The sequence below is a fragment of the Capricornis sumatraensis genome, chromosome 6 (assembly GCF_032405125.1).
Source record: "Capricornis sumatraensis isolate serow.1 chromosome 6, serow.2, whole genome shotgun sequence".
Lineage (NCBI taxonomy): Eukaryota > Metazoa > Chordata > Mammalia > Artiodactyla > Bovidae > Capricornis > Capricornis sumatraensis.
This window is the reverse complement of record NC_091074.1, coordinates 100,338,850-100,366,067: the sequence shown is the minus strand read 5'-3', so window position 1 is coordinate 100,366,067 and position 27,218 is coordinate 100,338,850. Positions and strand designations below refer to the sequence as shown.

Sequence of the window (27,218 nt, the reverse complement as noted above, 5' to 3'; positions counted from 1 at the left end):
ATTATTTCTGTTCTAAAGAATTTAATTCTAAAACAGCAGGTATAAAATCAACTAATAATGACAAATATAAAAATTTCAAAGGAAAACATGAACACAAAAGCAAACTGAATCCTGCTTTAATTGAAGCTTGTGCAGGAGTATAAAGTCCTACGGAAATATTACATAGAATCTTCTGAAAACAGGAGTCACAACCACCCCTGTGGAGAGGCAGATGAGAGTAATTCATAGCTCACCAAGGCCTCTCTGCATCAAGTTCCCAGAATACCCACTGGATCTCTTCACCATTTCAGTCCTGTGCCCCAGCCTCTCCCATCTTGATTTCATTATAAGATGAAAGGGGGCTATAGTATTTGAAATCATTCTGGCCTCAAGAAATTTAAAGACACTGATGAGCAGAACATTCAAAACTTAAATAACTGTAACAAGGAAGCCAGCTGATCTTAACAAATTACTCAGCTAGTGAACTCAGCTAGGAGATGGGCTGACTCATCCTGGACATAAATTTCATTAAGGCTTCAAACAGGAATAAGGAGCATGATGATACCATTTTATAATCTAAGTTTACAAGAAGTTTAGATCAAGTACTGCTCAGACCTGCAGATAGCTTATTTCTAAAAGATCACCACCCACTGCAAGCAGCCACACGTCTCCACTCTTCCTTGTTTCTTTCTCGGTGCCAAAAACACCAATTTGACTTCTTCAGGAGGAATGGACAACCCAAGCTTACACAGGGAGCCTGAAGAAGGCGTTGAAAAGTCTAAAAAAAGGAAATAAAGCAGGTGGGGAAGACAAAAGTTGTTTGTTTCTAATTCATTCTAAAACCCAAGACTGGCATTACCAATCCTTTCCCCCGGCCGAAGTCATCGAAGTATTAGCGAGGAGAACCTGGACACAGTCTGTGAAGGAAAGGGAGTTGACAGAAGCACTGCCCTGAGGATGACAGTCAAGGCGAGGGGAGGCAGCAGCTCGGTGGTTGATGACTAAGTGCCTGTGGAGCCTGCCCCTCTTCTTCTCCTGGCTTGGATCAACCTATGTAGATGCGATGGAAATCGTTGGCACCAAAGGCAGCGTTACACTTGGGACATTTGCGCTGGCGGGTATCATAGCGGGTCTTCACACACTCAAAGCAGAAAACGTGAAAACACTTGGTAAGGACAGCATCCTTTTTACGCATGTTGCAACATGGACAGGTCAGGCGTGCCTAGGAAAAAAAAGGAATCAGAGTCAGAGCAACCATAAAGGTTTATGACCCAAATGGCTCACGAAGAAGCAAACAGTAAGAAAATCCACAGAGCACTGAGATAATAATAGCACCACCCCCCACCCCACTACCAGGATAAACCATTGTCTGGTTACTTTCACGTAAAGAAGGTCAGTATTTATTCTTCTAATTTGTTAGTAGGCCTACACACACACACAAAGACACACACAGACACACACACACACAGACACACACACACACACACACAGACAGACACACACATCACTGAAGCAGTTTTTCTAACCTTGTAGTCCTTAATCTCCTCCATCAGAATCTCATCACATTTGGGTACATTGTCTGGTTTCTTCGTGGTCTCCAGCTTCCTTCGAAGTCTAGAGATGTCTTCCTGTGATGGGAGAGCATAACTGTTACTCCCTCAGACCTGCCGTTTGTGAGAAAAATTAAAGGCTCCAACTTGAACTTCTGCTATAGAAAGAAAGGACTTTCTGTCCTTTCATGTCTAATTATCTTCTAAGAATGTAGAGAATTACAGATGACAAACTATTTTCTTTAGTTTCGGAGCAAGCAACCATAATCATATCACCAAACTTCAGTTGTATCTAAGTGTATTCAATTCAGTTCTGTGAAAATCCAGTCAAAGAGTTTAGAGTGATTAATTTTTTTTAAAAAGGAAAATGATAAAAACTTGATAGGCCACTTTATTTGAAGGCAATTAATTTTAAGCAGAAGATAGACTGGATTGAAATTTACAGATTTACAGCTAAGACATCCTAAGAAACAGTAGATATGCAAAAAACAGAAAAATTGTAGAACTTTAAAATACTCTAAATTGTTTTACTGATAATTCTTTACGATTTCACTAACTCATTCATTTAAAAAAATAAGTACTGATTCCACACCCATTACATGGTAGGCACCATGATAGGCTTTAGGGATAATTTTCAGTGAAGAAAACAGACTCTGTCTTGTCACTCAAGGAGTTAAGTAGGAAATTACATACAACAGATCAGTGACTCTTAAAAACAAGTCTCTTCAGAGTCCAGAAAACCCCTAAAAGGCAAAAAGGGAAGAAAAAACAACTGACCTGGGCCCGTTTGAAATTGAACATATCTTTTTCTTTGGTGACACTGTTCTCTACAATCTCATCCTGAAAATCATGTAGCTTCTTCTGAGCCATCTCCAACTGTGCTTTGAGGTCATCTGCAAGCTGGGCTGCCTCCATTGCCTATGAGGGATGTATAAGTAACATCCTCTTATTAGAGTGAGAAAAAATATGAACCCAAGCCCAAGGAATAAAGCGAACCTGCAATTTCACCAGTGTCATACTTATTTGTTGGTCCGAAGACTAACCATCACATTAGACCCCGGAGTAACCCATCGTACCTTGCGTTTATTCATCTCCAAGGCCTGGGTCCTAAGGCCCAGCTCCTTCTCCCCTGTGCCGATGTTGCTCTGCAACAGGTGCTCCTTCTCCTCCAGTTTCCTCACTACCTGTAACTGGGCATCAACCTCAGAAAAAGAAAGGAGCATGTTAACACAAACGGGAAAGAGAGAGAGAGGAAAAAAAACTGACCAAGCTCTGTTAATCCACAGATCCATAAAAGAAACTCTTTAGAAATCTCGAGCTAATACTAATTCTATCCATGAACCCTTTGAATTACACGCAAGACTATGGCAATTTCTCATCCTAACAGTCAGAGGTAATCACATAGCCACTCTTACCATTCTTCATGCAGCTGTCCAGAAGTTTTTAAGATACACGGCACACACACAAAAGACATACACATTTTTAACACAAAATGCATAAACAAATGAATCCCTTAGTGATATATTTTAGACAATTTTCTATATTGGCAGATTCACATTTGTTTAAACAGCTCTTTGTACTCCTCTGTATGAATGTATAATTTATTTACCAATACCCTAATCATATACATTAGTTTTTAGGGGTTTTTTTCCTACTATATAAAAAGTGCCACAATAATCATACTTTTACATGTATTTTCACGTAAAAAATGCTCTATTTCAACAGGATTCTGGAAAGCTTTATTCGTTCTAGTTACCTGAGTCTTCAGAGTCAAAACTTGGTCTGCCAGCTCCTCCTTCTCTTCTTTCAGCAGCTTATGGATCTGATTGGACTTGATACGCTCTGACATGAGCTTGAAGTTTGCATCATCCTTCTCCCTCAGCTGCTGCATCAAACGGATATTTTGCTCCTGCATATCCTCAAAGGCCTGGCCTGTGACGTCCATCTCAGAGAGGAGAGCTTCTTCTTCCTAAAATAAGAAAGAACCTTCATTTTAATAAAATCTTCTAACTCCAAAGACGTGCACACAGGAAATTAAACATGCTGACTATTAATCTGGAAATAATCAAGTGACAGGGAGAGACAGTTTTTAAGAAGCTTAGTTCTTAGTCACTAGATTAGCCCTAGGAATACAGACCAACCTAGACAGCATACTAAAAAGCAGAGACATTACTTTGTCAACAAAGGTCCATCTAGTCAAGGCTATGGTTTTTCCAGTAGTCATGTACGGATGGTGAGAGTTGGACTATAAAGAAAGCTGAGCGCAAAAGAATTGATGCTTTTGAGCTTTGGTGTTGGAGAAGACTGTTAAGAGTCCCTTGGACTGCAAGGAGATCCAACCAGTCCATCCTAAAGGAGATCAGTCCTGGGTGTGCACTGGAAGGACTAATGCTGAAGCTGAAACTCCAATACTTTGGCCAACTGATGTGAAAAGCTGACTCATTTGAAATGACCCTGATGCTAGGAAAGATTGAGGGCAGGAGGAGAAAGGGACGACAGAGGATAAGATGGTTGGATGGCATGACCGACTCAATGGACATGAGTTTCGGTAAACTGCAGGAGTTGGTGATGGACAGGGAGGCCTGGCGTGCTGCAGTTCATGGGGTCACAGTCGGACACAACTGAGCAACTGAACTTGAACTGAGGAATAGAGCAGAAGCCTTGTTATCTGAAACCACTGGCACTGATTATTACCCTGATACTCACTAGTTCATCTGTATTTGAAGTGAGCTGAGGCAGACAAAAATTATACAAACTGTTACCTAGCAAACTGATCAAGTAGGAGTTGGGTAAGAAAATTTCCACCATACAATCTCATATTTTCTCATACTTTTCCACAATTATAATACTAACTGTAATCTACAAACTTTCCAACATACTGAAAACATCTAAGTTTCATAACAATCTGATAGATGCAGAACAGTGTACAAAAACAGTTTTAGTCTACATTTATCTTATTATAAATTATGAGCATCTTTTCATACATTTACGAGCCATTTATTTTTCTGTGAATTATTCATATCTCTGTTGTTGTTATCGTTTAGTTGCTAAGTTGTATCTGACTATAAGCATCAGGCTCCTCTGTCCACAGGATTTCCCAGGCAAGAATACTGGAGTAGGTGGCCATTTCCTTCTGCAGGGAATCTTCCCAACCCAGGGATCAACCCCACATCTCCTGCATTACCAGGCAGGTTCTTTACTGCTGAGCCACCAGGGAAGCCCCATTCATATCCTGTGCCTATTCTATTGGGGTTTTGAGTTTCCTTCCCTATCATTTTTGGGGAAATTTTTTGTATATTAAAAAGATAAGCCTTTTTGTGAAGAGTTAGAAATATTTTTCCTGTTTGTCATTTATCCTTTGGCTTTGCCGCCAAGCAGAATTTTTCTGTGATTTTTTTCCATAAGTCAAAATTACCACTCTTTCATTTTTTTAAGCTTTTATTAATAGTTAAAAAGGTCTTCTCCACTTCAAATTTAAAAAAAAAAAAACTTATCTGTTTTCTTCTGGCTCTTTTATAGATTTCTTTAGCACAATATATAACATACATATATGTTTATATATATACATTTATATAACATACATATATGTTCCATTTGGGAGTTATCCTAGAATACGTAGTGTTCAAATATATGTCCACTGTCTTTCCAATATTATTATGTTTTTGCCCTACCACATTTAATTATCTTCCTTTATTCTGCTGAGTTAAAACTCTTTTTTTTCACACATATTAAACACCTATGTGTACTTCAGTCTATTTATGCAGATTTTTGATTTTTCTAACCATTTCTGGTATGTTAGTAAATTCATTGGGACTTAAAAATAAAGAAATATACATTCCTTTGAGAAGGGGACAAGTCTCTACAGTGCTGTGACTCAGAGACTACCACAGTTAACATATGAGTTATTTATTTCTAAACTATTGGGGGAACATGTATTTCTTAGTTTCACATAACCATAATGTGTATAAAATTGTATATATTCATTACATCCCCTGATTCCAGATCAGCAAAAAAAGGACAGATTCCTCAATAAACAGTTTCTGAACAACTGGCTATCCATGTGATAATAAGAGTAAATTTCCTTCTTCTCAAATACACCAAACAAAGTAACTGAATGATGAGAGACTTCAATGTAAAAACAAACAAGCAAATACATAAAAGGAAAAAAATATTAACCAAAAAAAAAACCAAACTGGAATGACAGGATAAATTTCACTGTCAATTACTTACTTAAAAAGCAAAACTTACTTTAAAAAGCTCATTAAATAAAGAAAGTAAGCCCACCTGCTTGGCCATGGCCAGCTTCTTCTGGAGGTATTCTATCTGCTCCTCTACTGCCCGGATCTTCCTTAAGGCATCTTCATCAGCCATTTTTTTATTCTCTTTTTTCTCCTTATCCTCCAAATCCTTGAGTCTTTGTCTTAAATCTTCCAACTACAGGAGGAAAGGAATCACACAAAAAGAAAAACAAAAAAGCTGTCACACAATTTTAAAAATCAATTAAATCTGTGCACAGATAGAGGGCCCATAAACACCAAAAGAACCTTTACAGAACTGTGAAAGGAGGCAAATGATACATCAGTGTGCTACATCACAGCCCTGCTTTATTACCACTCCATTCCAATATCACATGCTTCTATAAGCAGCATTCTGGAGAACTGCAGATGTTCTTTCCTTTAAAACAGTAATTTCACCCTTTTTTTCTAGGCTCCCAAATTTTAAAAGCATAAGGCATTCTTTCCAAAAGTAATCAGAAGAAGAAAGTCAGTATTACCATGATTCATATGGCAAATAGGGGAGCAAAAAGTTTGAAAAGGCTACTCCTATTCCCCATAATTGTCTGATGGAAAAATCTGGAAATCTCTATTTTAGATAGTCTTCTAAAGGGAAGACAATGCTGCAAAGTTTTAAACACTAACTTTAAAGATAAAGAAACTACAACCTTCAGAAGTGTAAAGGAAAATCCCACAAACAAAGATTTCGATCAGAATGATAGTTAACGTCAGACCAGGTTACCTCTGCCTTAGACTTCTTCTCTGCTGCCATCAGCTGAACCTTGTCTCTCTGCTCCTTTGGGGCAGAGCGGTACATATCCAGCAACAGTTTCATCTCCTTTTGGCTCTCCTGTGCTTTCCTAGGATGAGGTGGTGGAGAGGAATGGTATAATGAGAAAACAAAGGGCATCAGATCAAGGGAATTTTGAATTGAGCAAATTATCTTAAACAGTTCTATTTTACACTTTATACAACACATCTAAAAGATAAAACTTTTGCAAAGACTATTAAGAGACTTCTGGACACACTCAGAAAGTATAGAAAAGTAAGGTGTATAAAGGAATCATTTCTCTCTTCAGACCGAATTCACCACCATAAAGTTATAAGATAAGCACTTGTGGCACTTCTTAAACAGGCAAAGTTCTGGGGACCCACTCTTAGAAACTGAGATTCTGCAGTCTGGGATGCGGTCCAAGAATGTACTTTAAGTAAATCACTCAGATGATTCTGATACCACACTTGAGAAAAACAACAAAAACAACAACTCTGCCTCAAAGACAGCAAGAGGAAAAAAGAAAAAAAGGAGAAAATTCAGTTTAAAATATACCACTAATCCTAGATTTGACAGTTGAGTGATTAATCATCAGTTAAAGACTAAAACTTTATCTTACTAAACTTTCAAACCTCTTAACAGTCCTTTTTGAACGTTTTGAGGACAGTAGTCCCTCCAATCCAAACATCAATAAAGACTCAACTATGACCAATGCAGAGCAAGAAGGAACCAGTTCTACCAGCAAAGTTCCTGGTTGTGCAGGAGGAAGCGGGGGGTGATATGTGAGGTTATGGCAGTGTTTCTTGACTCAAAGGTCTGTCTTACTGTTTCAGTGACTGCAGCAGTAAACTTCCTAGAAACCTCTTTAAATGATCTGATATATACACAAATTACTTCACCATCAGGCAAAGAGATCAATACTGTTCAAGTTATAGCCATACATATTCCACCTATTATAATTTAAATTATAATGAATGCCAACAACTTGCTGAAATCTAGTAAACAGCAGTAGTTAATGTCCAACAATTCTCATGAGTATTATCTCAATTGTGACATCCTTTTCCTTAATTTGATTCATGAGGAATAAGGCTGAAACAACAGGGTTTTCTGAGACCTGATCACTGAACCGGACTATACAACAGCCATGCAGGCCACTGAAGTTGTCCACTTGATCAAGAACTGAGATCACATTAACTGTACACTTGGTTACAATGAAAATATTACAATTATTGAATAAGCCATGCCATCATTCAAGTACAACGTCCTAACCTTCACTTTAGAGTCAGAAACAGTTACTCTAAAAACATTGCTCTTACTTGAGTTCAATCTTCAATTGTTTGATAATTTCCGCTTCCTTTTTCCTTCCATCATCATGTTTCCCTTTCTCTTTATCCTTAGCAGACTCTCTCTCTTTTTCCGACTCTTTTAGTTTCTGCTTCTCTCGTTCTCGCTCCTTCTCCTTCTCCCGCTCTCTTTCTCGCTCCCTCTCTTTCTCCCTCCTTTCTCGTTCTCGCTCTTCCTCATCGCGTTTGGACTTAATTTCGTTGACCTCCTCCTGAGATGCCTTCGATGCAGCAGACTGGGCGGCTAAGTCCTCAGGATCCTGTTTTGGCTCTGCAGGCTCGTCCTTAGGGTCCTCAGTACTGGACTGAGACTGCAGGAGGGCACTGCCACTGCGCAGCCGAGTCTGGGAGGGCAGAGGAAGGAAAGCAGCACACACACTTATGGTGACCACACCGTTCTCCTCACCCCAAGATGGCTTTGCAGACTTAGCTGTAAATAATACTTATCCTGCTCCTCCTGATTACTACCTTGTTCAGGTCAGACTGGGCTTCTCTCAGTTTCCGCTTATACCTTAGGACCTCCCCTTTCAGCTGGTGGTTGTGATTCTGGAGGCTACTGATGAGGTGGCGCATCTCCCGGTTTATGGGGCCTTAAATACAGCAACAGCAAAGTTAGGAAGAACTGGGACAAGGACAAAGGCACGAGGAAAGAAAGTGCAGAACACATGAGGGACTTCCAAGAAACAGGAAGAATTGTCAAAAGGAAGATTCCTTCTCGGAAGATGGAAACAAAGCTGACCAACTTGAGTTAAAACACAAGCACCCAGTCTGAACACCAAAATGAATGCAGAATTCAAGTTCTTTAGGACTCCTGAGCTCCAGTTAGTACTAAAAATCCTGGTGACCACGCTGTCTTTCAAGGAAGGCATGTACAGCAGAGCTGCAGGGTGAAGCCGGAGTAACGGTACCTGCTTGTTCATTGGCAGCAAGGGTCTGCTCGAATTCTATCCTCAGCATCTCATACTCCTTGCGGACCTGGGCCAGTGTATCCTCCAGCTGGATCACTTCCGTCCTCAGCTTCTTATGAAGACTAACCTCATCTCGCTATACACAGGAAAAGAAACCAAACATTCTTATCAAAATGAAGCAATGTCACCATGTTCTAGGACTACGTTTCCTAAATTTGACCTGTAAGGGTCTAAGAAGAAAAAAAGAAAATATCAAGAAAAGAGGGATTCATTCCAATTTAATCAATACATTCAATCAACACTTAGTGAGTACCAGAGAGCTGCACAATACTGATTTGAGAACTGGCAGGAGACTCAAGAAATACAGGAAATGGCTCCTAACTCTGAGAGTATTACAATTTAGTTGGAGAACTAAAGAATTAAACAGTATATCAATAGTCAAGTAAGATATATTAAATTCATTTGGCAGACATATAGTAAATGACCAACTACCAGAAACATAAACTTAAAGGCTAAGGAAAATGCAGAAGTGAACACATAAATGAAAGTTTCTGCCTTAAAGAAAAATTGTTTACATAGCCATGCAGCTTCTATACACGGTTCTGCCCCACGCACATAAGACTTCAGCCACACTAAACTATTTTTTTAAAACCTTTCTCCTTTTTCTATCTACCAGTAAGCTTGTATGTATCCTTAAGATTCACACTCCGCTTTGGCAAGTGGAATCAGGGCAGGTCCACAGTCTAATCAGATGCTCCTTTATCACTGCTGTCACTCCTTTATCACTCCTTTATCACTTCTGTATTGGACATGCTCTATTGCACCACACTGCATTCTACTGGATACTACTCTCCCCACGTGACTGTATGATCCCTGACAGCAGGATAGCCACCATTACCACAGTAAAGACCTACAGCCACTCTATAAATGTTTGCTGAATGAATAAAAAATTAACTGAGCAAAAAAGAGTAAAATTATCAAATTTATGAGGGAGAAAGCTTATACATAGAAGGAAAAGCTAGGCTGTTACCTCAATGAGCTCAACCTGACGTTGGTGGGTTCCCCTGGTGCCATGAAGCAGGGTCCGAGCCTCATCCAAGTGTGCTTTCAACTGTAGACTCTCATTGTACAGCACGGAGAACTGTGACTGCATGCAGCGATATTCTGGAGTCTCCTTGACCACTTCCTCCACTGCACTCCGTAATTCCACCTTAGGAGTGCCCGAAGGAAAGAAAAGTCAGAAGCAGAATCTAGGATGCTAGCCAGGGAAACAAAACTCTTAAACCCTCTGATGTCCTGTGCATCTGGGGCAAACTCTGTGAAATACATCTACCTACTCCTCTGGTTACATAGAATCTACCCCAAATCAATTTAGATCCTCCAAGAGGTAGTACCTGGTGCCTGCATTCTTCCACCTGAGGACTGTCCTAATTGATACATGGTGTACACTATGTGTCCAAGGACACTAGAAGAAATCAGTCAGATCTAGGGACAGGGAAGAGCACTATGAAATTTGTCAGGATATCTGTTTTAAGAAGATAGTTGAGGACACTGGTCTCTAATCTGTTCTCTTTGTAGATAGTCACAGAGAAAAATACTTTTGATATTGTATCAAAAATACTTATGCTTCTTCTAAGCAACTGTTAAATTATTCTAACACTTCGACAGATTCAACTCGGGCTGTTTGTGTTCTGTTTTTCATTTTTTCAGTTCAAACATCTTTATGCATATATCTACTTAGAAACGTATCGAATTATAAAAGACAAGTGGTTGCGACTGAAAGAGTGGTGGGAAGACTTTAGGAATCCATTTCCTTCCACCCAAGAACCATGGGAGAAAATTCTAATGGGCAGGTGTGAAAATCAACTGACCATCTGATCCTGTGGTCAGAATCACTGACCACAATTCCTTCTCTGTTTTGGTAGTTAGAAACTGCAGGGCTGAATCCTGTGGTACAATCTGGCAGAACTGACATGGGAGTGGCCAGAAGAAAGTACATATAAGCTTCTTGCATATGTCTTGTATACAAGCCCCATTTAAAAAATCCATTTTGGATCATCACCCTATTTTACCCTACTCCTCATTTTTCTCCAAGGTCCTACATTAGAGCACTTTGATTTAGTCAATGTACCTTTGAAGGCTGCTTTAAATCCTTTTCAGAACATGGCAGGATATAAATATTAAGTAACTAAATAATTGAATAGATAGATACAGCAACAAAACTTCTATTTTTCTCTTCCCTCATAAATTATGATGCTCTATGTTACACTTCATAAATGTGAGGTTATCAGCAAGAAGTTTTACTTTACTGCCCCTGAGAGCTGTGTCTCCTACCTTCAGTTTTTCATTTTGTGAAGTGACCTCCTCGAAGTCTTGCCGAAGTTTCTCCAGCTCACAGTGACGGTTCTGAGCCAACTCTTTGTTCTCCTCAAGCTCCGCATTCATTTCCTCAAACTGGAGAAAAGGAGGAAACAGCAAAATGAGACTAAAGAAAAGGAATTTCTAAATCATTCCCATTCCTAAGCTTCCATCTCCACTGATCCACTCTTCTAGTAAAAACCCACACTGTTACTTGTGAACACAATCCTAAGTACCTAACAACACCTGCTGCTGCTATTGTTGAGATGCTAAGTAGTGTCTGACTTTTTCAACCCCTTTGGACTATAGTATAGCTTGCTAGGTTCCTCTGTCCAAGGGATTTCCCAAGCAAGAATGCTGGAGTGGGTTGCCACTTCCTTCTCCAGGGAATCTTCCCTACCCGGGGATCAAACCCACGTCTCCTGCATTGCAGGCGGATTGCCCACCACTGAGACAGCAGGAAAGCCTAAGGCAATACCTGACACCAGGTCAAAAAAACACATTCTGAGGGCATCGCTGATTTTACCTTCCGGGCGTTGATGGTGATTGTGCCACCATAGAGACTGCTCCCTGCACCATACACTTTATAACCTTTTGAATTTACCTATGGAGAAGACAAAGATTCTTTAGTGAGAGACCCTAGAATTTTAGTCTGATAAGCAAAGTACTTTCAAAGAAGCCTGTTTGTCCTCAAGTACTATTGATATTATCCAAGCCCATCCCTTCTGAGTAGACTCCTTAAAATGATTCCAGTCTTCAAACTATGAATAAAACAGCACTTGCCCGTTCTAAGACTTCTGCTAAGTGTCGGTTAAGTCGCTGTTCCCGCTTTCGAATTTTGTCAATATCCCACTGCAGGTCATCGATCATGGACTCCAGGACAGACACTCGTGACTCAGCTGTCTCCACTTTACTCTGCAACTTGGAAAACTACATCCCAAAGACAGGTGTTCAGAAAAATATACCGAAAATAAGACCAAGTTAGAAAAGGAATGCCTTAAATCCCAAATCCCACAGAATTAACCGTTTACTGTATCATTATAGAAAACATTTAAGTAAGAGATACTTCCCTTTCTTTCCAACATATGAGCATAAAACTGAAATCACAGGTTCTTTCAACAGTTCTGGATTAGTCACAATCAAGAAAACTGTAGAAGTCTCTAAGAACTCTCACAAGGAAAAGACTACCTAAGATTTAGTAATTTTTCTACCTCTGAGAAGCACCATTTCCCTATACAGACCACAAGCCCATCAGAAAATATGTGTTTTTTAAGAGGTAAAAGAGAACATCCTTCGTTTTACCAGAAAAATATTTTAGGAGATAAAAACTCAAAGATTTATTTAGAAAAGGCAGTTATCTTTACCTTCAACCTTCCCTCCCCACATTCCCACAAATGACAATCCAAAGAGAATTAAAGGAAAACTTCCATTCCCTTTTTCAAGCTGACCCCAGGGCAATCTAGAATTAGATGCTATAAAGATACAAAACTTTATGTTGTTCTCTGCTTATTTAGGAGCTATACATAGCTAGTGCTGTTTAATACTCTCAACACCAAACTCATACCTTTCACATCAATCTACGCATATCCTTGTGTTAGTTTTAAAATATGGCTCCAAAATTCTTTGACGGTCCTCCCAACAGCAGGTGAAGTCAATGTCCCCACTTGTTGAATCTGGGTCAACTTTGGTGACCCAGTGGAAATGATGCTACATAACTTCAAGATGTCTGAAAGGCCATGCAGATTCCACCTGGTATTCTGGAAACACTAATTCTCTTCCTCTAAGGAGAAGCCAACTGCCACATAAGAAGTCCAACTACCCTGAAACAGCCATGATGGGGAGGCAACACTCCAGTGGACGACTGAGGAGAGCTCTTAGCTGACAGGCTGTATCAACAGCCAGCCATGAGAGCCATCATGGACAAGAGGTCAGCTGAGCAAAGCACTGTGCCTCTCCAGCTTAGTATCGCTAAGGTTAGGGAAGGGCTGGTCAAGGAAGACCTTCTCATCTTGGCAGCACCTAGTTTATACCTTAAAACATGAAAGTTATACTATTGTTTTTTTTTACTACAATCCAGTTTCTTTATAAGCACCACTATACTACAACCAAGACCTTTTAGAACTCACACCCAAAAAAGATGTCCTTTTCATTATAGGGGACTGGAATGCAAAAGTAGGAAGTCAAGAAACACCTGGAGTAACAGGCAAATTTGGCCTTGGAATATGGAATGAAGGAGGGCAAAGACTAATAGAGTTTTGCCAAGAAAATAGACTGGTCATAGCAAACACCCTCTTTCAACAACACAAGAGAAGACTCTCACATGGACATCATCAGATGGTCAACACAAAAATCATATGGATTATATTCTTTGCAGCAAAAGATGGAGAAGCTCTGTACACTCAACAAAAACAAGACCAGGAGCTGACTGTGGCTCAGATCATGAACTCCTTATTGCCAAATTCAGACTCAAACTGAAGAAAGTAGGGAAAACCACTAGACCATTCAGGTATGACCTAAATCAAATCCCTTATGATTATACAGTGGAAATGAGAAATAGATTGAAGGCCCTAGATCTGATAGATAGAGTGTCTGATGAACTATGGACTGAGGTTCGTGACATTGTACAGGAGACAGGGATCAAGACCATCCCCATGGAAAAGAAATGCAAAAAAGTAAAATGGCTGTCTGAGGAGGCCTTACAAATAGCTGTGAAAAGAAGAGAAGTGAAAAGCAAAGGAGAAAAGGAAAGATGTAAGCATCTGAATGCAGAGTTCCAAAGAATAGCAAGAAGAGATAAGACAGCCTTCCTCAGTGATCAATGCAAAGAAATAGAGACAAACAACAGAATGGGAGAGACTGGAGATCTCTTCAAGAAAATCAGAGATACCAAGGGAACATTTCAAGCAAAGATGGGCTTGATAAAGGACAGAAATGGTATGGACGTAACGGAAGCAGAAGATATTAAGAAGAGGTGGCAAGAATACACAGAAGAACTGTACAAAAAAGAGCTTCACGACCAAGATGATCACGATGGTGTGATCACTCACCTAGAGCCAGACATCCTGGAATGTGAAGTCAAGTGGGCCTTAGAAAGCATCGCTACGAACAAAGCTAGCAGAGGTGATGGAATTCCAGTGGAGCTATTTCAAATCCTGAAAGATGATGCTGTGAAAGTGCTGCACTTAATATGCCAGCAAATTTGGAAATCTCAGCAGTGGCCACAGGACTGGAAAAGGTCAGTTTTCATTCCAATCCCAAAGAAAGGCAATGCCAAAGAATGCTTAAACTACCGCACAATTGTACTCATCTCACAGGCTAGTAAAGTAATGCTCAAAATTCTCCAAGCCAGGCTTCAGCAATATGTGAACTGTGAACTTCCTGATGTTCAAGCTGGTTTTAGAAAAGGCAGAGGAACCAGAGATCAAATTGCCAACATCCGCTGGATCATTGAAAAAGCAAGAGAGTTCCAGAAAAACATCTATTTCTGCTTTATTGACTATGCCAAAGCCTGTGACTGTGTGGATCACAACAAAATGTGGATAATTCTTCAAGAGATGGGAATACCAGACCACCTGACCTGCCTCTTGAGAAATCTGTATGCAGGTCAGGAAGCAACAGTTAGAACTGGACATGGAACAATAGACTGTTTCCAAATAGGAAAAGGAGTATGTCAAGGTTGTATATTGTCACCCTGCTTATTTAACTTCTATGCAGAGTCCATCATGAGAAACGCTGGTTGGAAGAAACACAAGCTGGAATCAAGATTGCCAGGAGAAATATCAATAACCTCAGATATGCAGATGACACCACCCTTATGGCAGAAAGTGAAGAGGAACCAAAAAGCCTCTTGATGAAAGGGAAAGTGGAGAGTCAAAAAGTTGGCTTAAAGCTCAACATTCAGAAAACTAAGATCATGGCATCTGGTCTCATCACTTCATGGGAAATAGATGGGGAAACAGTGGAAACAGTGTCAGACTTTATGTTTTTGGGCTCCAAAATCACTGCAGATGGTGACTGCAGCCATGAAATTAAAAGACGCTTACTCCTTGGAAGAAAAGTTATGACCAATCTAGACAGCATTTTGAAAAGCAGAGACAATACTTTGCCAACAAAGGTCCGTCTAGTCAAGGCTATGGTTTTTCCTGTGGTCACGTATGGATGTGAGAGTTGGACTGTGAAGAAGGCTGAGCTCCAAAGAATTGATGCTTTTGAACTGTGGTGTTGGAGAAGACTCTTGAGAGTTCCTTGGACTCCAAGGAGATCCAACCAGTCCATTCTGAAGGAGATCGGCCCTGGGATTTCTTTGGAAGGAAAGATGCTAAAGCTGAAGCTCCAGTACTTTGGCCACCTCATGCGAAGAGTTGACTCATTGGAAAAGACTCTGATGCTGGGAAGGACTGGGGGCAGGAGAAGGGGATGACAGAAAATGAGATGGCTGGATGGCATCACTGACTCGATGGATGTGAGTCTGAGTGAACTCCAGGAGTTGGTGATGGACAGGGAGGCCTGGCGTGCTGCGATTCATGAGGTCACAAAGAGTCGGACACGACTGAGTCACTGAACTGAACTGATACTACAACCCCTTTGAAGGCTGATGAGAAATATTATTAAACTTTCCAGGTAATTCCCATGCAACCAGCCCATCGTGTACCTTGGCACTGGAGTTTCAGAAACAGGGTATAATGAAGAACATGGGCTTTAAAGTTAAACAGACCGACATCTGAATCACAGTCCAATCACTTTCTGGCTGTATGCCCTCAGACCAGTCACCGATTTCTCTGAAAGTGTTTCCTTAGCCATAAGATGAGAGCTATTTGACCATGGGAGATAACACTCATAAAGTACCTAAGTGCCAGGCACTAAATACATGGTAACTATTAATTTATAAGCATAAGAGTTGGGTGGCCCAACTAAGGTAGGTCAAATTTCAAAACAAGGCTTATCACCGCTTTGTCTCAGTCATTTTACATAAATAAACACCCAAATCTTGACACAGTTTGCTTATGGCACTATGTGTGTCCAAGTTTGGACTAAAAACCCACATTTCTCAAGTTCACAGATCATCATAAATACAGTATTTCTTACTGTTCCTTTCTCAGATAAATTTCTACCAACCCATTCCTCAGTAACACTGTACATGGTCTTTTGGACTAATTTAATATTTGAGGGTTTGGTGTGTTGTTTTGCAAAACTTCATGATGGCAATTCTTCCTAAAAACTAAAATCCTATAATGTCTATTTAAACAAAGTCAAGGAGAAACATTTCATTTCTTCCTTCCCTTTAACCTTTCCTCGGGTTTTGATTTCTCAGAGCTGGTTGCTTTAACCTGCCCTTCAAAATATCAAAGCAGGCTTTCCAGAGTAAGGTGACCTTTAAAGCACTCAGTACTCTGAGTCAACGCCTGGCACAGCCCACTGGAAACCGCCACCTGCTTTCTGGTCAGGTACCTCCTGAGACATGGTGCAATGCTTCTCCTGAAGGAGGTCTGTCAGTTCTTGGAGCCTTGTGTTCTCTTGTGCAAGGAAGGAATTCAGCTCCTGCACCGCTTCCTCCACCATCAGATTGTCTGAGGGAGAAGAACTGTACTTTAGTTTAGCAGCTAAGGTGTCACGTTTTACAACTGTCTATCCCGAGAAAGTATTCACGTGCGAGCTCACTTCACTTTCCTGGAAACTTCAAGAAATAGCTGGCTTTTAAGATCTTCCCATGACAGATTAAGTACCCAGGCTTGCTTAGAGGGCTTAGTCCTTATTAAAGCCCTTGCTTAAGAAAATCAGTCAACCTTGTGCTTCTGCAGAGGTAGACAGAGGCAAGGTCACCTAACGCCCATCCCTTTCTATGAAACCAAAATGCCTTGTGAAAAAAAATGGAGGGGGTCCTATAACTTTATTCAGATAAGGAACGGTCACCCCCAAAAACTGCATTTTAGACTTGTAGACAAGACAGAGTATCTCTAATCAGTCTCAGACTTAATAGTAGTAAAATTCTGTTTTCTAAGGCTATCACAAATTCCTGCCGCTGCTGCTGCTAAGTCGCTTCAGTCATGTCCAACTCTGTGCGACCTCACAGACAGCAGCCCACTGTCCCTGGGATTCTCCAGGCAAGAACACTGGAATGGGTTGCCATTTCCTTCTCCAATGCATGAAAGTGAAAAGTGAAAGTGAAGTCGCGCAGTCGTGTCCCACTCTTAGCGACCCCATGGACTGCAGCCTACCAGGCTCCTCAGTCCATGGGATTTTCCAGGCAAGAGTACTGGAGTGGGGTGCCATCGCCTTCTCCGATCACAAATTCCTAGTATTCACTAATAGCGACATGAAGCCTCTCCCTATTGGCAGAGAAGGGAAGGGCACAGCAGAGAGCAGCAATTTCACTGTTCAAATGGGCATCTATAAAATCATGAAGAATAAAGACAAGAACATAGGATTACTTATCATATTCTGGAATACTATGCTAGATGTACTCTGGAGACTCAAGAATTGAAATGTATAGTGTTATTTACAAAGAAGGAAGTACACCTATAGAACTTAACATACCAAACTAGTATGTTTAAAATTAGAGTCATAAATACTATAGCTGAAATCCTCTCAGGTGATACTGACCTGATACTCTCGGGTGATATACTGACCCTAGAGACAGTTATCAGGAAGTAAAACTGGCATCACTCTTAGAAATGTTACACAGGTCAGTCATGTGGTGGTTTTCATGGTTTTCAACCAAGATTACCTGTCAGCATCACCTGGAGAACCTTTAAAATTAGATACTTACCTAGGACTCGTCCTATACCTACTAAATAAGAATACACATGGGCAGGGCCAAAAAACAGTATGTGCCAAAAACTCTCAAGAGTGATTCTGATTTAAAACCTAAGGTAAGAACTTGGGGCTGAATTTTAGTCCTCTTAATATCCTAAGATATTGAGAACAGGGCCCAAAATATAATAAGAGCTCAATAAACATTTAGGGACTTAATAAACAAGCTGATAAATGCAATTCTATTGAATCAAGCGCCAAATAAGCATGAGAGGAAAATGAACAGCCAAAAGTTAGAGTTGTTGCTACAATTCACACTTCACACATCTTCGTCTATTAGAACATTCAGCTAATCAATGGCAACCATCTTTCATGTTATAAATAATAGCAGCTTAGCAGTTTGTAACTTGTACTGAATGTTTTTACTTTTTACCTTGACCTCTACCTTAAAATGCATGCCATCAAAAGGCATAATTTTAAAGTACCATTTAATCCACTACTCTTTTCAGTTCCTTTTTAAACAAAGTAATTCCTTTCTTGATATTCATTTATAAAATCAAGTTTATCAATGACACAGCCTCTGCATATGTCATTCTGTCTGATATCCATGTGCATATTGTTAAATAATACCTCCTAACTATTCAAGTAGAGCTAAGGGAGAAAGAAGTAACATACAACTCAGCTTACATTAGATGACAGGGAAGATTTATAGCCATTCATTCACCATTATATAAGCTCCAACTAGACACCAGAAACAGGGCAAGAAAATCGAGAAACAAAGAGTGAGGCACCAAGAGGCATAGCTGGGAACACACAAGGTATATATAACATATGAGCACAAAAGTCTGGGAGGACACAAAGAATACTATTTACAACGGCTATCTCTGGAAAAGTAAGATGGGAGGACTTTTGTGACTTCTGATTTGCATATCTTAAAACAAGTATCCGTTATAAATAATAAAATACAGAAACACACAAACACACTATTAGAAAAACAAAGAAACTTTTGACCACAAAATTTTACCAAGTCCTTAATATGCCTCTCCTTCTAATTCTATTGATTAACTTGGCCTAAGTATCTTTAAACACAAAATTACAGAGTAAGAAAATTCTTATTTTTCCCAGCCAGTGATTCAACCTCCATTATATTTGAAATATCTCTCTCAGAAATGAAAGGTTAAACATCTTAATGATAATCAGAGAAATTAAAATATTACAACTAGACCATGATTATTATTTAAAGGACATTTAATAAGATGCAACCTAGCTACACAAGTACTTAACTACATTATACAAATGTAAGTTTCTGCATTAACCCTGAATAGTAACATAAAATAGAAGTTTTATTTCAAATAGACATTTTTCCATTCATGTATCTTGTTTTACCTTTTTAAACATTGAGATCTAACAATTCTAAAACCTGAGCCAACTTTGTTTGAAAATAACAAGAGATAACAGAAAAACAAAAAAAACAAGAACAGATTAAAACTGACTTTAAGACGTTTAATTAAAAGTAAAGATATAAGTTTGAAAATAATAATAATGTGTAAGTTTGAAAACTACAAACTCACACACAAAGGTGAGTTCCTATTCCTCCCCCTCTCCTCCCTGTCTCTTGGGTTTTGCCTCACCTCCACTGTTCAGCTTCCGTGATAAGAGCTCCACCTTTTCTTGCAGTTTATCATAGACGGTCACAATCTGGGACACCGCTCGGCGGGAGGACTCCACGCGCTCCTGCAGCTGAGATTCCATCTCTTCACTGGAACTGCTGGCCAAAGTAGCAAGGAAAGAGAAAGCTGGCTCTTGCCCTTCCCCTGAGGACACAGGGGGAAAAAAGAAGCCCCTAAAATTATAAAACTGCAAATATCAAAATCTACTTTTTCCCCTCAGATGGAGAGCCTCAAAGCGAAGCCCTGCTTCAAACACCCAGAAAGCATGCAGCAGTAAACTTGTCACGAACACTCACCTCTCTCCCGGTCATCTTTCCGTTCTTGATTGCTATCAGAGTCTGGTTCTGGCTCGGGCACAACAAGGGCTTTTCTCTCTGTGAGTAGGTCTCCCAAACCTTGCTCCAGATCATAACGCTTAAGGATGATACGGATGTTTTCATCAAACTAGAGCAGAGGGGGTACAGTTATGAAGATACAAAAGGAAGCAACTTTGGAAATAAAGAGAAGGCTAAGGAGAACTACAATGCTCAAACCAAAACCGGAGTAAATTAACAAGCTACTACCTGACTCCAGTACCGGTTGACAATCAATAGTGAGGCATCATCAGTGGCCTGTCTTCGTTCCAGTTTTTCAATGTGTTCACGGAGTTCATCTTCGATGGCCTGCCGTTGATCCAGCATTTCTGCCAGTTTGCGATTTTTGGTTTGCAGTGTTCGAATGTCTAACTCCTCCTGCCCCAGGAAACCAATCTTATTAATCTCCATAAAGAAATTAAACATATCAGCTGTTAAACTCAACAAGGGCTAATAAGTGGATAAGAAGTAACAGCAGAAGAAAGAAATACATGTCTGTTACGATTGGAGGAAAAAATGATATACACAAATACACTAGAATCTTGACCTCAGCTCACTGTGCTAGTCACATGTACACATACAGAATACTGCTACTGGGAGGCTCCACCATCCAGCCAGGTCACCCTCTACCCCAGTCAGTCATCTGTCTCCTAAGGACTGCTCTTCATTCATCCAAGACTTTGCCAACCAAGTTCTTCTGTATCCCAGTCCCTGTCACTACATCTAGTGACTTCAATATACATTTGGACATGTCCACAAGTGCACGAGCCATCTAATCCTCTAGCATCTAGACTGTTAGCATTTTGAATTCCTTAACTTCAATGACTACCTCCATCACTGTGCTAGACATTTCAAAAGCCATAGCCTAGATTTCTGTCATATCTGGAACTGTGCCACATCTGAAATCTTTAATTCCAACTTCCCATTCCCTGAATCTTCCATTCCCTGATATCTTCCTGGATACCTCATGACCTTATCCTAACATATTAGGCTTCATCTGGATCTCCAAAATATTGAGTTTTCTCCTTTCTCCTCTGTCTCCACTATCTCCCATACCTTGCCTATACCCTATTGTATATTCCTTCACACTCCAGCTTACTGGGCTCCTCAAGTTCTCGACCTTTAATCTTTTTATTCTATTTCTGCACACAAACCCCAGTCTGAATCAATCCACATATTGGACTCCTCCATTCCTACACCCAGTATGATGAGACTTCTAGATAAGGTCATTTAACTAGAGAGACTGGCACCTTTATAAAGTGAGTTCTAACCTGAACAGATTTCATCATTTGTCCAAAAATGTTTCTTTCTTTAACAAGTGAACTAGCTTCTACATCGAAGCAGAGTCAAACTACGAAACCCTATCTGCTCTCAAATCACACTAAGCAGATGACTTTGCTTCCTATTTTAAAGAGAAAATAGAAGCCATCAGATGGAAAGTTCTTCAATTCCCCATCTCCTAGATCCATTCACACAGTTTGCCAACCTATGCCCATACTCTAAAACCTCAACTTGTGCTCAGGATTAGGCTCTCTTTTGTTTCTGCAAAAATGTCACTCGATCAATAACAGTGTACCCCTCTCAGGACTTTTAACCTCTCTCTGAGGAGAAACTGATAGGGGTTCGGGGGGGTAGCGAGTAGGTAGGAAGAACCTCAGGCAAAGAAACAGCCTGTTGAAAGGATTATGCTTTTACTTTACCTAGAAATTAATGACTATTTTAAAGTAAGAATCATTTATTAGAGCACCAATTTCATGTTTCCCTTTAATTTTCTATTTGATTAAACATTCTTGATACACCAAAATAGTCAACAGTTTCCCAAATGTACCAGCTTATGAATACTATTAATAAATGACATCTTTAACTTTTCTGAATATCACCTTCCCCTTCTTACTCCACCTGAAACCTGGATGAGAACATTGCTTCCCTACAGGCTTTTCCAGTGGTGGTTGTTTCTCTCCTACACCCTTTGAAGCCCTGGGCCTGGAGACAGGCAGGTGTCCTCCTTATTCTCCACTGCCACTTCTAAGCCACTATTTGCTCCCTAAAACCTCCTAGCTTTGCAGATCATGCCACTGGTCTGGACCACCCACCACCCTGCCTTGCTGCACTCATCTACAAATGCCCACGTCACTTCTCCACATTTCCTGAAGATTTAGCACCTGACATGTCATCACTCTCTCCAATCCTACTCATGCTGTACGTCTTACTAATTTCAATTCCCATATAGACGATCTTTCTTGAATCTCAGATCCTGTAACCTGACCTCCTCTCCTCCAATGATCTTGTCCTTTAGCTCCCTCGGCCACCAAACTCCTAATTAGTCTTAAGTCTTAGACTTAGCTATACTTGGATGTTCTCTATAAACTCAATTTCCAACACCTCATTCTCCACAATTTTGTAGCTCACTCTCTCTAGGTTTCTGACTCCATCCACTCTTCAGCAACTCCAGGATCTACACTCCAATGGTCCTACACCTTCATCCTAAACCTACGACCTTCACTCCTCTTACTCCCTTGCTTCCTTCTTAATCAAACTTAAATTCCGTGACTAGTCACACTGTTTTATAACCTTCTCCCTTATTCTATATGTGCCTGCTAAAAACCCCAACCTTGGTAGTGTCCAATTCTCCACCTATATCCATGAAGCTGAATGTGACTAACAAAATAAATAAATAAATAAAGCACCATGCTGACTGGCCTTAGTTTAAACTCAAGTGGGTTCTCAGTGCTGTCCAGCAACTCTACCCCATCTCTCTAGTCCATTCTCTCTTCAAGATGACTACTTCGTACCTTCTCCTGTCTCTTCACACCTCCAAAACTTTCTCCCCCATCCTCACTCTCAGATGAGTCTTGCTTCTGATTTCACTGAAAAAAAACAGAAGCAATCAGAAAAGCATGTCCACATCTATTACCCACAAGCCCAACTACTGACCTACTTATATTTGAACCCACATCCCTTGTGTTCCTCTCCTAGTTAAGGCCCCATCCCTGCCTTGTGCGTTATATTACATTCTCTCTTCTGTTGAAGAGAGAGAACAGAACCAGTAACTGCTTTCTGTCTCTCCTACATCATCAAGTTTATGCTTAGTTGCTCAGTTGTGTTCGACTCTTTGTGACCCCATGGACTGTAGCCCACCAGGCTCGTCTGTCCATGGGGATTCTCCAGGCAGGAATACTGGAATAGGCAGCCATGCTCTCCTCCAGGATCAAATTTATCCTATCAAATCATTTCACCAATAAATAAAAATGCCATATTTCCTACTTTAAAAACACAAAAAACAAAAACTTCCCTCAACCCCCGATTTCCCTCGGGCTGAGGTCCCATTTTCTTGGTTCTTTACATCAACACTCCTCCAAAGCAACATCTCTACCTCTTTCCCCTAATTCTTCCCCTCACACATTCTCTTAAGCTCACTGTAATCAGGCTGCCGTTGCCACCAGTCCACCAATGCAGTTCTTGTCGAGTCTCCAGTGTAATTTCTATTACTAAATCTAAAGTCTCAGTCCTCCCCTTTCTCAACCCATCAGGAGCCCCTGATCAACTCCTTCTTGAAACTCTTTCTTCCTTTGGCCTCTGGGATCCCGCCCTCCCTCTTCTCCTCCTACCTCAGCGGCCCCTCTTTGGTCAGCCTCGTCTCATCTCCTTGACATGAAGTGTTGCTGCTCCAGGGCCCGGTTCTCAGACTTCTTTATCTATGCTTGTCCCTTACAGGAGAGCCTATAGTCTCATGGATTTAAATTCCATCTACAATGCTTCAGAAATGTTCAGCTTTAGCCGAGACCTCTCCACAGGCTGCAGATCACCTCATCCAACTACCTGTTCACTCATAGGTCTAACAAATACCTCAGACTTATAGTCCAATATCAAACTTATGACTGCTCCCCCACAGCTCCCCAAAATCTGCTCCTTTCATATACCTCCCTAGCTCAGCTTGTGAAAACTCCATACTTCTAAAATCCTGGGCTCATCTTGCCTCCTTTCTTTCATACCCTTCATCCAATCCACGAACAAAATCATGTTGACACTATCTTCACAATGGCCTGAGCCACTGTGATCCTTCATCAAGATTATTGCAACAGTCTTCTACATATAGCAGACACTTTTTCATCCTATGCCAGACTTCAGCACAGCTCTGGTGGACAGCTCCAGTCACACCACCAGTGTTCCCACTTGAAGCATACCATGCAGTCTCAAAGTTTTTTGTTCCACAATCTCAGCTGGTTTACCACAGAAACCTTGAAGTGCAGAAGAGAAGTTATTGCCTTCAAGGGCAACTGTCAACCAGCTAGGGCAGGATCAGTGGATACCTGCCCCAGCTCCCCACCCTTAGACAGGAAGAATAGGAGGGAGGAGAAAGACAAGGAATGAGGGAACAATTTTGTTAACTGAACTCCTTCTTATAAACTTAGCTCCCTTATAATCTTTTTTCAAAACCTAAGTCAGAGCATGTTACTTCCCTGCTTAAAACCTTCCAGTGGCTCCTTACTGCCTCTGGAATGCGTGTTTTGTGCATCCCTTAGCATATGTAGTTATCTCTGGGAAGAGCCCATTTTTCACTCTATCATAACAGTCTGTTCTTTTCTCAGTGCCAACCTACAAACTGAAGTCCAGGAGCTGTCCTTAGTGTAAAGCACAGTGTCTGGCAAATAACAGATGCTCAACAAATATTTATGTTTATTGAATGAAAAAATGTCCCTCAGATGCATGATGTGAGACAGTGCCAAGACAAAATCACCTGCTGGCAACAGGAGGCTGATGAATCCCAGACAGCAAACCCAGAAACAATGCTTCATCAATAATTTACTCTGAATGTTCCTATTACTCTCTGATCCTCAATTTCAAAAAGTAGATATGGTTTTGTAGGCTATACAAATGTAACCATTTTTACACCATATCCCTATGGTTAAGTTCCAAAATACAGACGCCTTACCTATTACAGTGAGTTTATTATGGTGTCTAATGGACATATAACATTGCTATAAGTTTTTGGTGTATAACTGTCTAAAAAAATTGACAACTCCATAACAATAAGGAAGATATCTATTTCACTCACCATTATAGACACAATATCTGGCCCAATAAAAACTATGAATAGAGCACATATACTGAGTACTTACCATGTTAAAAAGTAATGTTCCTTAACAGGAACCCTTTCATTTCCTCCTCTCAAAACCCCAATGAGGTAGATACTATGATTACATTTTACAGACAAGAAAATAAGAAGGCACTCTCTCAATGACTGATTTTGCTACACTGCCTCTTAATACCTGGCCCCTTAGTTCCCAGTGAATGAAAAATCAGTGTATAGCTTCCCACTGCTAAATAACTACAATCAATGCTGAATCTGGCACCAGACTCTTCAAAGAATATGAATATACTTTTAAAAACAAAGATCAAATGTCATTATATTTCTTTTTCAGAAATGAGCAACACATCATTTCATCTACTTTTAGCTGTTTTATCTCCCTCTTCTTTTCAAATCAACTTCTCTTACTCCAAAAGGCTTCCATAATTATTATTTCTAGGTTGCAACTGACAGAAGAAAAGCACACTCTCATAGCATTATTTCCACATACCGTTGAAGAGACACCCCCAAGTTTAATTGTTTCCACTGTGGTCCCTGAATCTTCAACAGCTGTCTTCTTCTCTGGAGGCACAGATGTGCCAGGCTCTCCAGCTGCTCTTTTATTTCCAATTCCTGACATCGTGGCACAAGATGATAGCTGTTTTCCTGGAGAGAAAAAAAAATCTTAGGTAAGATAGGCAAGGAGAGCAACTAGAGTCGATCTATGATGTAAAAACTAGCAACTTTTCCTGTCAATCCTTTAACCCGGGTCCATTAATTTCACACTTAGCAACATGATCCTCAGGTTCCTCTTGGAAAGAGAAAAGTAAATTGTGAAGTAAGAGTCGCAGCTGAATTTACAGAACTACAAAGTTCTAAATAGGATGCTACTAAAATACAAGATAACAGGCAAAGGATGAAGAAACTTAGAAAATTTTCAGGCATCTCATTTCCTGAAATGCCAACATCTGAAAATATTGTTTAATTTAGAAATATAGAAAATCAGTTAATTATACAGTGTTGGGAGAATCAGAGAGCTGGAAGAGACCTGGGAGATGTCTACTTTATTAATACTGAACAAGCCATATATCATCTCTGAGCCTCAATTTCCTAAAGCAGAAATAACAACAGTATATGCTTCCTATGCTCCTCATAAGGAATGAATAAGTACAGAAAGACTTTAGCATAAGGCCGAACACGAAGCATGCACTCAGCAATGCTAACTCTCCTTTTTATATTTGCAGTTTCCCTATTTCTAAACGCTCTCCCCACTAATTTGTGTCACCCTAGAGAAGCTAGATCTGGGTGTGAATCCCAGTACTAACTCTTAGAGAGCCGTGCTGCCTTGGAAAGGAATTTTTGATATGCACAATGCAAGTGACCACATACTGTCTCTGCCTCCCAAGGTTTCGGAGCTCAAAAGAAGCGGAATAGATGCTAAAGCACTTTGCTACTGAAGGTATCAGCCCTGCCATCACCGAGACGACACACAACTCCGCTTCCAACTGAAGCTCCAGGAGAAGGGTATCGGTGGCAGCAACCTGAGTGGGACCTCGCCTGGAGAGAGAGGAGGAGGACAATGGCCTCAATCCGACTCCAGAGGGGCCAAGGACCCCAGCCTTCGGAGAGGCCAATTACAGGCCCGGGAGAGGGAGGCCTTGGAGCGGAAGAGGGTGGGGATACCCGTTGCCCGCTGAGTCCCGTCCCGCCCTTGGCCGAGATCTAACCTGAGTTCCAACTTGCGCCGCCCGGGAGTGGAACGCGGAGCAGTTATTCACCAAGGTCCACGTAGCCCTCCCACCTCTCACCCCTAACCCACAAGTGAAGATCCAGCGAAGCTTCCGGGAGGCGGGGCCAAGGGGAGGAAGAAGGGAAAGAAAGGAGGAAGTAGCTTCAATCTGACAGCGAGAAGGACAAGACTCAACCGGGCGGAAGTGACACGCATCGAGGGCGCCCCGCTTCCGGAAGTAAGTGCGGTCTAGCAGCTCTTGGGCACCCGGCGGCCGCTTTGTAGAGGCCTCGCTGACGTCAGAGGAAACGTCCCAGATTTTTTTCCTGTTTGTTAACCATTGCTACTGCGACCTGTTTTTCTTTCTTTCTTTCTTTTTTTTTTTTTACTGTGAATAGTGAAAATTGCTCAGTCGTGTTCGACCCTTTGTGACCCCATGAACTATACAGTCCATGGAATTCTCC

General features: G+C 40.7%; 1 protein-coding gene across 1 annotated transcript; it reads right to left on the bottom strand.

Moving 5' to 3' along the window:
• Window positions 1–26,822, bottom strand: RNF20 (ring finger protein 20). Its single transcript, XM_068973805.1, has 20 exons — window positions 26,753–26,822; window positions 25,537–25,691; window positions 20,168–20,335; window positions 19,901–20,048; window positions 19,566–19,748; window positions 16,633–16,751; window positions 11,968–12,114; window positions 11,711–11,788; window positions 11,161–11,280; window positions 9,857–10,036; window positions 8,827–8,962; window positions 8,387–8,508; window positions 7,892–8,262; window positions 6,546–6,663; window positions 5,814–5,963; window positions 3,286–3,498; window positions 2,606–2,731; window positions 2,307–2,447; window positions 1,506–1,607; window positions 1–1,201 (listed from the first exon to the last, which is right to left on the bottom strand). The coding sequence occupies exons 2-20, from the start codon at window positions 25,663–25,665 to the stop codon at window positions 1,025–1,027; spliced, it is 2,928 nt and encodes a 975-aa protein (XP_068829906.1). The 5' UTR covers window positions 25,666–25,691; window positions 26,753–26,822; the 3' UTR covers window positions 1–1,024.
• Between the last annotated feature and the right edge of the window lie 396 nt (window positions 26,823–27,218).

Excerpts from the sequence above, each read along its gene's own strand:
- RNF20 (XM_068973805.1), bottom strand. The coding sequence starts at position 25,665 with ATGTCAGGAATTGGAAATAAAAGAGCAGCTGGAGAGCCTGGCACATCT. Across the intron at positions 16,752-19,565 it reads ACGGAAGCTGAACAGTGGAG|ACAATCTGATGGTGGAGGAA; the intron begins GTGAGGCAAAAC and ends CTTCTCCCTCAG. Across the intron at positions 2,732-3,285 it reads TTTTGACTCTGAAGACTCAG|GTTGATGCCCAGTTACAGGT; the intron begins GTAACTAGAACG and ends TCTTTTTCTGAG.